The sequence below is a fragment of the Lepidochelys olivacea genome, assembly GCF_965140295.1.
Source record: "Lepidochelys olivacea isolate rLepOli2 genome assembly, chromosome: 2".
In the NCBI taxonomy this organism is placed as follows: domain Eukaryota; kingdom Metazoa; phylum Chordata; order Testudines; family Cheloniidae; genus Lepidochelys; species Lepidochelys olivacea.
Window position 1 is genome coordinate 253,293,779 of NC_140412.1, and position 12,790 is coordinate 253,306,568.

General features: G+C 43.2%; 1 protein-coding gene across 7 annotated transcripts in view; it reads right to left on the minus strand.

Moving 5' to 3' along the window:
* Positions 1–12,790, minus strand: part of DPP6 (dipeptidyl peptidase like 6) — a 787,036-nt gene that overhangs the window by 19,690 nt on the left and 754,556 nt on the right. For all 7 annotated transcript variants that reach the window (XM_084618426.1, XM_084618430.1, XM_084618428.1 and 4 more), the window contains 2 exons: positions 8,303–8,350; positions 22–120 (listed from right to left, as the gene is read on the minus strand). In XM_084618426.1, coding sequence (XP_084474552.1) covers positions 22–120; positions 8,303–8,350 — 147 coding nt within the window. The remainder of the gene's footprint in view (positions 1–21; positions 121–8,302; positions 8,351–12,790) is intronic.

Consider the following 12,790-nt stretch of genomic DNA (forward strand, 5'->3'; position numbering starts at 1 on the left):
AAGGCGAAAAGAGATACTTACTGTAATCATCTATCTTGATTTCCATGTACTCCACTTTAGGCATTTGCCTGTCATTTACAGCCAGCTGCACATTTTCATTTACCTCCAGCTCAAAGGTTTCTGAAAGAATAAGGACAAAAACCACACAAACCCTCCGGAGTTATTCATGGACAACTTAACATTTTGCCCATGCCCCTAATATTTTTAAAACAAATATTTTCCTTCTAGACACACTGTCCCCTCTGAAGTCCATGAGGAGAGATGCACAACTAAAATATAGTAGTTACCTTGCAATATTTCTGAAACATGCTTCAGATCCAAAGAATTATTATGGGCTCTATTACCTGAGAGGAAAAAAAACCACCTTTGCCCCAGATCAAGAGGTAGTATAAACTGGCGTCCACCGAAATCAAAAGGACTAAGTGGATTCACACCAGCTGAGGATCTAGCCTTCTAAGTCTAGATGCTGTAACAGTGTTTTCGCCTCAGACAAAGCAACAGAAGATTACGGTTGAATCGATGCATTTTAAGAGCTCGCTCTGCAGTTCAAGTGGAATGGGAGAAGAGGATTTTTTTGGTGCAGATATATTTTCGTTGAGATTTTCACTCAAGGGGAAGATATTCTGTTCGAGAGTTCTCCAGGCATGTGAAATCAATCTGAAACAATTAAGAGTCAATGAAAGCTCTCAACAGAACATCATTCATCGTCTACCACACAGCTCCGCAAACTGCAGCAGAGTTGGTTCACATTCTGAACATCTCCCTTGGACCAGCACTAAGCTCTGAATCAGACAGCCAGCCAGCCATGCACAGAGACAACACAGACAAGACAGCGCTTGTATTATGGAGGGGATCTAGTGGTCAAGGCCTAAGCCCTATATTTTCAAGTGTCCCACCAGACTTGAGTGTCCCAGTTTCTGAGCCCATGTGGCTCCCACTTTGACTGGATTCATGGGTGTTTGGTGCCAGGACTGGCCCTATCTTATAGGCATATCACACAGCTGCTAGGGTGACATCTTCCTTGTGGCTGTTCCACTGCCTTCTGCTGAGCTGTTCCCTTCTCCTGATCGGCTGTTCTCCAGGTGGCATCCCCTTCCCTCCTGCCCAGGCTGTACCTGAACGCTGAGCTGCCTCCTGCCGAGCAGCAACCTCCCTCCTGCTCTGGAACCAAATTCTCTCGCCCTCATGGGGTGGTTCATCTCCAGCTTGCCCCTCCCTTCCAGGCAGGAGGCCAGCAGCCGAGCGACTTCTCTCCAGAACAGCTTAACAATGGCCCCCTGCACTCAGCTGAGCGGCTGCTTGGCTGAAGAGCTCTCAAGGTTCTCAGCAGCAACATGTGCTAAGTGGAGAGAAAGCCAGGAGACACATCCCAACATGGAGCAACTGTGTCTGATCATGCATGGCTTTGCTGCAGGCCAGGTTCCATTCTTAGCCTTTCTGGCAAGACTTGCTCTCTTCCCTCTCGACAGAGAAGGCCTAATTCATTTCCTTCAGCAAGTGAAGGCTGGACAGGCCTTGCCTTACTTCAGGACCTCTAGCATCTAACAACTCATCAGAGTCAGGCCATTGGAAACAAAATGCCACAGCAACTCCCTGGAGCTCAAGGCTGCCAGAGATTGTCTCTCCAGTTCCTTCCTCAGCCAAATCCTAATCACATTGGACAACAGAACCACGGTGGCCAACCTGAATCATCAAGACAGGACAAGAATGTTCCATTCCAGGGAGAATCCAATGTCCTCTTCCCCGGGGTCCTTCAAAGCCCTGCATGTACCCAGCTCTCTGAATCTTCCAATGGACTGGCTATGCCAGAAACGACTTTGTCAGAGGAGTGGTCCTTGCAACAGCAGGCCTTCAACCAAGTACTCGCCTGCCCCCTAGCCTCCTTCAATCAGCCTCTTCATGTCCAGCTGTAAAACTCCCAGGTTCCCAGATTCTGCACCACACGCCTGGACCCTAATGTCTTGGCCCTGGGTAAGTTTTCTGTGTCATGGGTGCAGGGAGCCAGTTGATACCTTCCCTCCTTTCCTTGATACAGTGGGTTCTGACAAGGGTTAGTGCCTTTTGATTCTCGTAACCAGAGTCTGGCTGAGGCAGGCTTGATTTATGAACCTCATCTGTGTGTACTGAGGACTCAGCTTCCACATACAAGGACTTTCTCCAGCAGGGGCCCATCCTTCTGACCCCATCCCTCTTGAAATCTGGACCCCACAAACACTTCATCTTCTGTAAGCTGAGTGTCTGACCCAGAAATTTTTTTCCCTATGAAATGATAATAAACATGGTCTATTTGATCTGGAAGACACTGAGTAAAATATAATGTGGAAACTCCCAACACCAATTACACATTTTATTGACTATAACAGCACTTTAATGACACTTATACTTATGGATACTACTCCCTCAGGCCCTCCTGAAAATATATAATACTGGAGGAAGTTCATAATCATGTTCTGAATCACATTTAGTCATGCCCATCTCCAGTGAATAGAAAAGCAGGCACAGCACAAAAACATGCCGTTACCAGTTAATACATTTCATAGATCTTTCAGCAAGTGGCTATAATGGTTCAATGACTATTCAACATGTTTCTGAAAAGCCTGGATCATCTCTATTGAATTCATAACTCCCACAAAAGCTCCAAAGCAACAGACTATTAAGTTTAGTTAAATATTAGGATTCTCATTTAATTATGGCCCACACAACTAGCTTTATCAGCAGAAAGAGGTCTGCCACACAGGGGAGTTCAGTAAAGCCATTTTATTTGTTCATATAATTGCATCCAGAGAAAGGCAGGAATAGAGTGAAGGAAATAAGAAAAGATTGGCACATCTCCTAAAGGACTTTCTTTTCTGCTTTAGGACTACAGGGAACCCTCATCTGTGAAGTACAAATGGTCAGTGTTTAATTAAATGTAAGCACTCTATAATATTTGGCGTGACTCATTGTTATCAGATTATTGCAGAATACTGAGACAAACTCCCTTTATAGAGTAATGGCCTTAAATTAAATGAGTAAATTCAACTGTCATAATTGTCTCCTCTCTTTAGAAGCAACAAAATGCTAGAAAATGAGGAGGCAGGGGAAATGCTAATCAAATGTAGAAATCATGCATTCTAGCAAACAGGATGAGTTTTGTGCACACCTCTATCTAATTACCTGTGCAATAAATATTATACATCTATAACTCTCAATATACATCGACATTCTCAGTATGTTTTATGCCACTTCTGTCAAGTATTTTATTTACTTTTTCCGTTCCATGACAGTTCTCATGCTATACACATAATAGTCATTTATGACACTGTTTTCAATATCATGAGAGCACTAGAAGGTATATGCTGTTATATGCAGTCAGTCACATCTAAAGCCATGGGAAAATCAAACTATCTACATAAAAGGAAAAAGAAAATGGAGAGAAAAAAACAGCCAAAAAAGGCTCATGAATGTCCAAAAATTAAATCACCTCCATGCTAAAGTTCAAAATCAGGGCCAAATCTTGACTGTTTTAGTCATGCTCTTAGTCTCATTGACATTGACAGAAACATAAAATAAGCAGATTTAAAGCAGGCCATTTTCTCAGTTACTTAAAAGGTAAAATGAAGAAGCTTATTCCAGAAGATCCCCCTCTCCTATGAGTGGTTCACCCCTTACCTCTTCTGTAAGAAACAAAATGAAAAACTGGCCTAGGTTTAACAGTGACCAAACAATACTGAATGAGTTGCATAAAAACTATACGCTAGGCATGAGGGTGAGATCAGGAATACTATTACTCATTAATGATGAGCTCACATAGCCTTCTTGTAATTGCAGTTCCCAGAGTTATGAAGCAATCCCTGACTTGTGGAAATGTTTCTGACAGCCTAATGCTGTAGCTTCCTAGGACTGGGTAGCCTGAGGAAACACAGAGATTGCCTGGGCTGAAGTTTGGCTTTTTCTATGGCCCTGCTGCTCCTCCCAGTTGCTTCAGATTTACACCAGTGTAACTCCACTGACTGTAGTGGGACAGCTCCTGACTTAAACTGGTGCAAAGGAGGAGTCAGGCCAAAGCCTCCAACAGGGACAAAATAGGTGGATGTCTCATTATAGCTGTAGAGAGCACAGAGAGGCTGAGATGCTGGTAGATACTTATACAGTGTGTTAAGGTTAAAGAAACAGCATGTTTGTAATATGTTCTCAATATTATTTAGCTGACATGTAAAGAGGTATTTTCTGAGCCTGTTTGATTGTTTTAGCATCTAGTATCTATCAGAAAGTACCAGTTGGTATTTGTGCGTTGCAAAAGCTGCATCTTCACCAGGGCCCAGCTCCACACATTGGGAATTCCTTCTGTACTTGGATCTGCTTCTGTCCTGCCTCCATGGCACTGTTTCCTTCTGCTCTGCCCTGGATCCCAGAAAGGGAGTTCCACAAGCCTGGGGATAATTACACCGTTCTCCCACACCCACCGCTGAAACCAGCAATATATGTGCAGAAAAATAAATGAAGGCCTAGGCCGGAATAAGTTTTCTACACAGCTCAGTCCATGGTGACAACCCTTCTTTAAAGGTAGTTTCAGGGTAGCCACATTGGGGAACACCCGTTAGGGGTGACTCCCAGAAAGGGTCCTTTGAAGGTTTCAGGGTGTCCAACAGAGCTAGAGGGGGTGGGTGGTGCTGTGCTTCCGGTGGAGATCAGCACAGATCTTGGGGGATCTGCGAGATAAGGCAGAACCCTTCTGTCCATTCCATCTGGGACAAACCCTCCCTATCAGACACAATGATCTGGGGAAACCTCATGGAGTTTCTTTTCCCCACCCCAGATGCTTCTTGCAGGAAGGGGTGATCTGCTCTTGGTTAGCTCCTGCTGCTCGTGTCCGTACTATTCCTCCAGGAATGCGTCAGAGAGAAGTTCACCACCTAGCTCTTATTGAGTGCTTTTCATCCAGAATTTCAATACGTTTTACAAAGGAGGTCAGTATCGCTAGCCCCACCTTCCATATGGGGAAACTGAGGCATAGGGCAGTGAAGGGTCTTGCCCCAGGTCAGCCAGAAGGCCAGTGGCAGAGCTTGGAATAGAACCCAGGTGTTCTGAAACCCAGCCCAGTGCTCTGTTTTTGCCAAGGCTCTCAGAGATGGGATGCTGCTGATTTCTGAGCTGTCTGTATTAAGAATTTCATCATAAAGAAAACCTTTCATTTTAAACAGTTAATTGGAGATGGGGAAGGGGAATAAATTACGGTTAAATGTACATCACAGGTGGATTTGGCCCATTGAGAGAGAACTGGTCCAGCCCCCCTGTGCCTCATTAACAGCTGCCAATGGGGCCTGACAGAGGGCTTTACAAAGAGCCAGGAGACCAGGAAACAGGAAGAGGAAACTGTAGCAGTGAGTGAGAAAGGCTCCTGCAGGGAAGATTGTGAGACAAGGAGAGCTGCTCCAGCTAGGAAGGGCTGGGAGTGGCCTGCTTAAGCAGGGAAGTTCCTGAGACACCAGGCAAGTTTCCAGGCAGGAAGACCTGGGCTCAGGTTCTTTGCGGGGGGGAAGGGTGGGGCCATGAGATGGCAGGGAGTTTTGAGACAGTACCTCAGAAAGGAGGAGCTGTGCCCAGTTTAAGGTGAGGGGTGGGAAAGAGAAGACTTTTTGTGTTGTTTTTAGCTTTTTTGCCAATAAAACCAGGCTGAAAGGAAGGGTATTATTGAACACGGAGAAGTCTGAGTTATTTGAGGAACCAAGAGGGGAAACTGAGGCAGGCCACGTGGCGGCACTCAGAAGGCATCGGACTCTGTTACAGCGTACAATATATCTTCCTTGGCAATCTCCCAAATGAAGCACACTATTCTACTCAGTGCTTATAGCTTAACAACAAAAGTTACAATATATATAAAATAGGACATTTTCCACTCTGATTCACCCTCTTATATTTCCGTTAAACCATACGACAAGCAAACCTTGATTTTATTTGTGCTTTTCCCCCAAACACCCATATGAATCTAAACTACATGCCTTCTCCAGCCATAACTTTACCCAGTCACAGTTGCATTCTTACAGGAAAAAGAAAATGAGTACTTGTGGCACCTTAGAGACTAACCAATTTATTTGACCATAGTTTATGCTCAAATAGATTGGTTAGTCTCTAAGGTGCCACTAGTACTCCTTTTCTTTTTGCAAATACAGACTAACACGGCTGTTACTCTGAAACCTGTTCTTACCGGAAGAGATTTTAAATCATTCAGCTACACATCTGTGGCTGTGCCCTGCCAGCTCTGCTTATGTACAAGACTCTTCTGGTGGGGTGTGGAGAGAAGTAGTTGAACGGCACATTGTCAGCAAAGCACATTGAGAGAGCAGGAAGAAAGAAATCACACATACACACACACAACGTTGAAACAACAGGTGGAAGCCTTGTGTTTTTCTTTACACATCATGATACTGCATCGGGCCTGATCCTGTTTTCAATGGGAGATTTACCTGAGCAAGGAGTACAGGATCAGGTCCATAAAGACAATGTTAGGGTGTGTCTACACTTTGAACTGGAGGCGTAATTCCCAGCTCAAGGAGACATACCCACACTAGCTCTGATCAAGCTAGCGCACTAAAAACAGAGTGTAGCCACAGCAGAGGGAATGGTGGGAGGAGTTAGCCACCTCAAGTACGCTAGCCCCTCCCACTGCTTGCGTCACCCTGGCTACACTAGCTTGAGCAGAGTGAGCGCAGGTTTGTCTCCTTGAGCTGGCAATCACCCCCCAGCTCAAAGTGTAGACACACCCTAAGATTGCTCAAGTCTAGGCTTGTTATTTGATAAAACCCTTGGCTTCACAGTTTCTTCCACGCTATTCTCTATGCTTGGAACCACCGCCCAGAGTTGGGAATAGAATCCAGAACTTCGTAGTCCAAGTCTGGTGATTGAATCAATAGATAACTGCCCCCCACCACACACACACTTGGTAGGTACCTATGGTAATGGCTTTTATCACTCCATCAACTGGTTGTTAAACATGTCTTTTCCACGATGACGTAGTATGAGATTAATGAAAGAATAACAAGGAGATATATTTGGATTGTGCAACTCTCTGAAATTGTAATGATGACTGGGATTTCCAATTTGCTTTTGATCAGCAAACATATAAGTAAAATTTCTAGAAATATTTCTCTGAAGGTAACTGCAGAAATTAAACTGCAATGGTCTGAGTGACAGCCTAGCATGCAGGAGACCTGGGTACAGTTCCTTGCTCCACCGCAGACTTCCTGTGTGACCTGGGCAAGTCACTTAGCCTCTCTGTGCCTCAGTCCCCATCTGTAAAATGGGGATAATGGCAGTGCCCTATCACACAGGGTTGTTGTGAGGATAAATACATTAATGATTGTGAGGTGCTCAGACACTACAGTAATGGAGGCCAAGTAAGTACGTAGCTACAATGTTATCCACCTACATGCCACTAGAATAAATAACTCAGGAGCAAATTCTCAAAGGCACAAATGGAAGTTAGGTCTCAACTCCCATTGGCTTTCAGTAGGAGTTGAGCCCCAAACTGCCTTTTGTGCCCTTGAAAATCATTCCCCTTAGTAATTCTTACAACTATTCATTACTACTTGAATGCTGACAGCGAGCAGAATAACACAATCCAATAGCCATTGGATACGGTGCTACAAAACCTGGTTAGTTTGCTCATGTGTTCAGCCCATAATTTTAAGTCTCGAGTAAGAACTGCCAGTGAAGCTCAGGTGTGGTTGCACTTAGTTTACTATGGCGGTGTGACCCCTGGAGACGACAGTTCCAGGAGGCGATGCTCCATCTGGCTGGGAGCTACATCTGCTCAGCTTTGGGCCACACTCCACAGTAAAGATAAGCACTGTCGGATGCAACTTGTGGTCTCTGCTGGCTACACTTCCCCAACAGTCTGTTATTAATGCTTATTATTTGTACTACAGTCATGCCTAGGGCTCCTCTCAGCAACCAGGGCTCCCCGTCCTAGAGGCTGTACAAACCCTTACTGAAAGACAGCCCTTTTCAGCCTAGGCTCCAAAAACATGCAACAGGTAGATAAAACACACAGCAGGGGAGGGGAGGACGAGGTAACATTAAAACATGAACATTGCGCATCTAGCACAATGAGCTTTACTCAAGGCACACAACCTGCCTTGCAATCTGCTCAGTATAATATACATTAGTTTCAACCCTTCAGCTCCAGCTAAGATGTCTGTGTGGCCCACATATAGACAAAGTCTGGGTACTCCCTGTTGAAAGTAATGGAGAATGGCTGTATTTTATTACATTGCCTGACTGCTTTTCTTTGAGGACATACAAAATACAGCCCAGTACTTACTTTGTTTATCCGTCGTGTTGTGAACAGTCACAATTGGAACTCTTGGACCTAGAAAAGAAGGGGAAAGAAAGGCATTTGGTTAAAATACACACATACATACATATGTGTACATGTTAACCTGTTTTTGAATCCCTTGAAGTTGGAGGCTCCTGAGAATTACGTGTCATGGAAGAGTAATCTAAAAAGCAAATCACCCAGGTATGCACAGCAGTCTATGAATAAATGACAGCACTGTAGACTCCAAGACATGCGAGGTTTCAAGGCCCTTTCCCAATGGGACAATAAATGCATCTTTCTCTAATTTGTAAATATTTTAATTAGCACAAACACAATTAAATCATTTGCTTTTTAATTTATTCTAATGACACACAAACATCACTGCACAGAACGTTTACATTTTATGTGCCCTGGCTAATAGTTGCTGTTACATAGATGCTGTATGTTTTTTAAAATCAAACACCAGGTACGTTCCAATAATACAAAAGGTTCAGCCTAGAACTGCAGTGCATAGCTGTGTGCAATATGATATCAGCCAGTTTGTAAAGAGGAGGAGTATTATTTAATATTTATATTGAGTTAGCACCAAAAGGCCACAACCAGTGTCCTTAAGTGCTGTACAAATTGTGGTAAGTGCTGTACCAACACCTGCCAACTGCAGGGAGTGATTTTCTCAGAGAAGTTGGCCATAATTCTGCAGGAGACCTGGCAGTGAAGTCTAACTCCTGCCCTTTGTTGCTGGAGGAGTCATGTGGGAAGGTATGTTGAGGAGCGGTAGGGATAGTGGCAGAAAGGTGGGAACCGCCATACCAGTTCATACCAGCAGTTCAACAAGCCCAATATCCTGTCACTAGCAGTGTTGATGAGGAAGAAACCCCATAATGGATAAACTAGCTTATGTTGCTTGTCTTCTCCCATTATTGCACCCAGGCAATAGGAAGAGGGAACAATAACACGGGGTGGATCACAGCAGCAAGGGGATACTGGCCATACTCCCAGCCACCCTGTGTGCACACTATGGTTGGCAGTAGAATACATGCTAGCTTTATGGAAAGACAGTAAGATGCTCCTGGCAGCACTTTCCATCCTGAACCTTTCTGTGGCACTGGCTACAGTGCCAGGTTCGTGGTCAGTTCTGCTTCCTTCCCTGCAGCTGGTGCAGGCTCAACTCTTAGTGGCATGGTTTTGCTAGAAGCACATACAGTGTATATTTCCAATTCAAATCATGCATGCTATGTGGCTGTGCAAGCTGCTGAGGTTGCAATGTTTAAATCTGGCTGTGTAGGGAAACCCAGCAGAAGGCTTGTCAGAAACCTTATCCCACCACTGTCTTTAAGGTGGCATTGGAAGGGGCTCATTTTGGCATTTCCCCTTGTGCTGATCATTTCAAATGCCAAGTGATCTGCAGGGCGCAGCACGCTCTGAGTTGCATGGCCAGTAAGCACATGGAAAGTGAGCTGGAGATACGCTTTAACAATTGTACAGCTAAGGGCTCAATCCGTTAAAAGTGCTGAAAACTCTGGCACCCACCCAGCAATGCACTTAGGCACGGGATTAATTTTAAGCACATGAGCAGTCCCACTGAAATTAACTGACCTTCAATTTGGAAGGTTCTTGGCACTTTGCAGTATCAATCCCTGAAGTACACATTCAAGATTAAAAATAAAAACAACAAATCCATTCAGCAGCACCATTGTTTCTTTGTTTTCCCTGCATTGGAGTGTTCCAAGGGCAGTTGTGGCCAGAGGAGGTCCTGGTAGAATGGCCCTACTGGAACTCAGCTGCCAGGAAATATACTGGGGTAGGTTGCCCAGGACCCAGAGCTGCTATGGAGACACAGGGGTCTTGTCTCCTGTAGATCACTCAGAATCCCTTTGTGCTTGGGATAGAAGTGTAGTGTGTTCCATACCAGGGGCAAACCCTGCCCACTGCTAATGACATGAGGGATATGTTGCAGGGTTGCCCAGCTTCTTAGTCCCCTAGTGTGGGTGCTACCAGGAGAGGATGGTGGGTTCCAGCTGACAGGCCAAGATTTTCAAAAGCAACTAAATTATTTTGGGTGGCCAACTTAACCACCTCAGAGGGGCCTGATTTTCGGATGGTGCTCAGCATTCGCCCTTGGAGAACCTTTCCCTTTTAAGGTGTCTCAACTTCAACGCCCCAAAACTTGAAGCACCCACAATCATTTGTCACTTTTTTCTAAACAAAAAATGATCAGGGACAGAAAACCGAACATTTTTAGTTTTTCACTGCAAAATCAGAAAATTTCTATGGTCAGGTCTATGCTAGAAAAGATTTACCAGTATAACTGTAGTGGTACAGTCATGCCAGCAAACCCTCCTTGTGTAGGTGCAGCATATCCTAGCAGAAAAGAGCTTTTGTCAGTATAGCTTATACTGGTTTGGTAATCGATATAAGCTATACACGAAAAAAGCACTTTTATGCCAGTACTACTGCGTCTACACAAGAGCTATATCTATGTCCTTTTAAAAAACCCGCTGCATCCTAACCAACATTATTCTGCCAGCAAAGTGTACACCTAGCCTATAAAAAATTTTGAAAAACCAAACAAAACTATTTTTTACTTTTCGTTCTGAAATTTTCATGCAAAATACTTATCGTTTTCTGATTAGCGCTAGTGCTTTACATGCAATATAAAAATGCATGGGCTATGATGTGCCTTTTGACACAGAAAATACTAGATTTAATGTTGTTGAGGACTACAGCACCGTATGTATTGCAGAAAGGGACAAAGTAACACAAAAGTGTGGTATTTTTTTCTTCATAGAGAACACAAGGAATCAATCGAATTAAGTGGATCAGATCCTGATGTCAATTACACTGGTGTAAATCAAACACCAACTGTGTTAAACGCAATGCTGTTACTCCAGATTTACACCAGTGTAAATGAGATCAGGTTCTGATATAGAGAAAACATACTGTTGCCAAATTTATATGTTTCTTCATTTCAGACAGGTTTGCCATTTGTGCAGCACAGATATGAATGAAGGCACAGTAGGTTTAATCATTCTACAGTTTGATTGATATGGCTGGTCTGATTTTCAGTCCCTGTTAACAGCGAACTTTCTTCATTAACAAAGTGATTCCTTCATTATTTGTTTGCTAAATGGTTTCAGAATGAAACGGAATCATCACAGAGCATGGAAAGAGGCTAGTAATTTTGTTTTGTTGGTAGCAAGCTGAATAGAAAGTCGATTTCAAACACAGTGCTAAATATTATTGGAGAGGGCGGTGCAGCTTTTCAGTTACTGATATACAATGACATACTAAACATATTGACTTATAAAGCTTCTCCTCCCCCCCATCACCGAACCAAGGCTTTTAGAGTGAAACTAAGTTAAAGTACTGTTCAAATAGGGCCTGATCAAATTTCCATTGAGGACAATGGGAGTCTTTCAATTCACTTCAGTGGAAGCTGGATCAGTCTCTTACTAATAAAGATATCCCTTATACAAAGAAGAGAATGCAAGTGAGAAACATGATGTATACTCTGATTTCTCTTTCTGTACCTCTTTGTGCTACCATTGGCAACACAGTGAGAAGTCAAAAGATAAATAGTAACAATCCAGTTATGTAGATTAGCAACAATATATATTATGTATAATTTTATTTGGGTGGTCTCTCTCTCTCTGTTGCCCTCCACCCAAACAAATTTTATAAAGCTAAGCAAAGCTCCCACCCAGGTTCTCATTTCATGGTAATATCAAATAAAGGCATTTGAAAAAAATATATCCACAATCCAAAAGAATTAGAGTTCTCAATTGTGGTTTGTTTGTTTTTTGCAAGTGGAAAAAAATGGTAATGGCCAACATAGTATATTAAATAGAGTCACCCAGTTAATCTGAAAGTTTATTCCTGACCATTTAGTTAAGTATTCCTCATAATTCCATCTGTTAGATATGGCCAGGGTATAAGTTTTCAAGAAAAAAAACCCTATAATTTCAGGCACGAAGTAAATAATCTTGTTCACTGTTGACTTTTAAACTAAGTTGAACAAACCAGTTTAGAAATTAGCCTAATTAAAAATGTGGAAAATTGTTAAATGTAACTGTTTTTTACCACACACAATGCGCTAAGTGGCTAATGTCTACCATTGCGGAGTTGAATTCTGGAAATTATATAGTGTATGTTCATTAGCCGCCTTCCCATACTTTAATTTTAAACCTATAATGATGTGACAGTTACAATACACACACCATCTGGCAAATGCCATCCTCTGTCATTTACAGATCTAATAGTGAAATCTAATTTGTTCGATGAAATATTCAGAGATGACAGAAACAGAGCGAGGGCACAGTTTGCACGGTACTGTCTCTCTCTCTGGAGCCCTTTCAAATGGAAGTTTGATTGGGACTCCTGAGTCCTGACATATTCCACTTATTTATTAATTTTTTTAAATAAGTACTGATGTATGGGCGTGTTCCCCCTTCTCGCTGCTATATACCAGGGCCTGGTTCTGCTTTCAGTTAG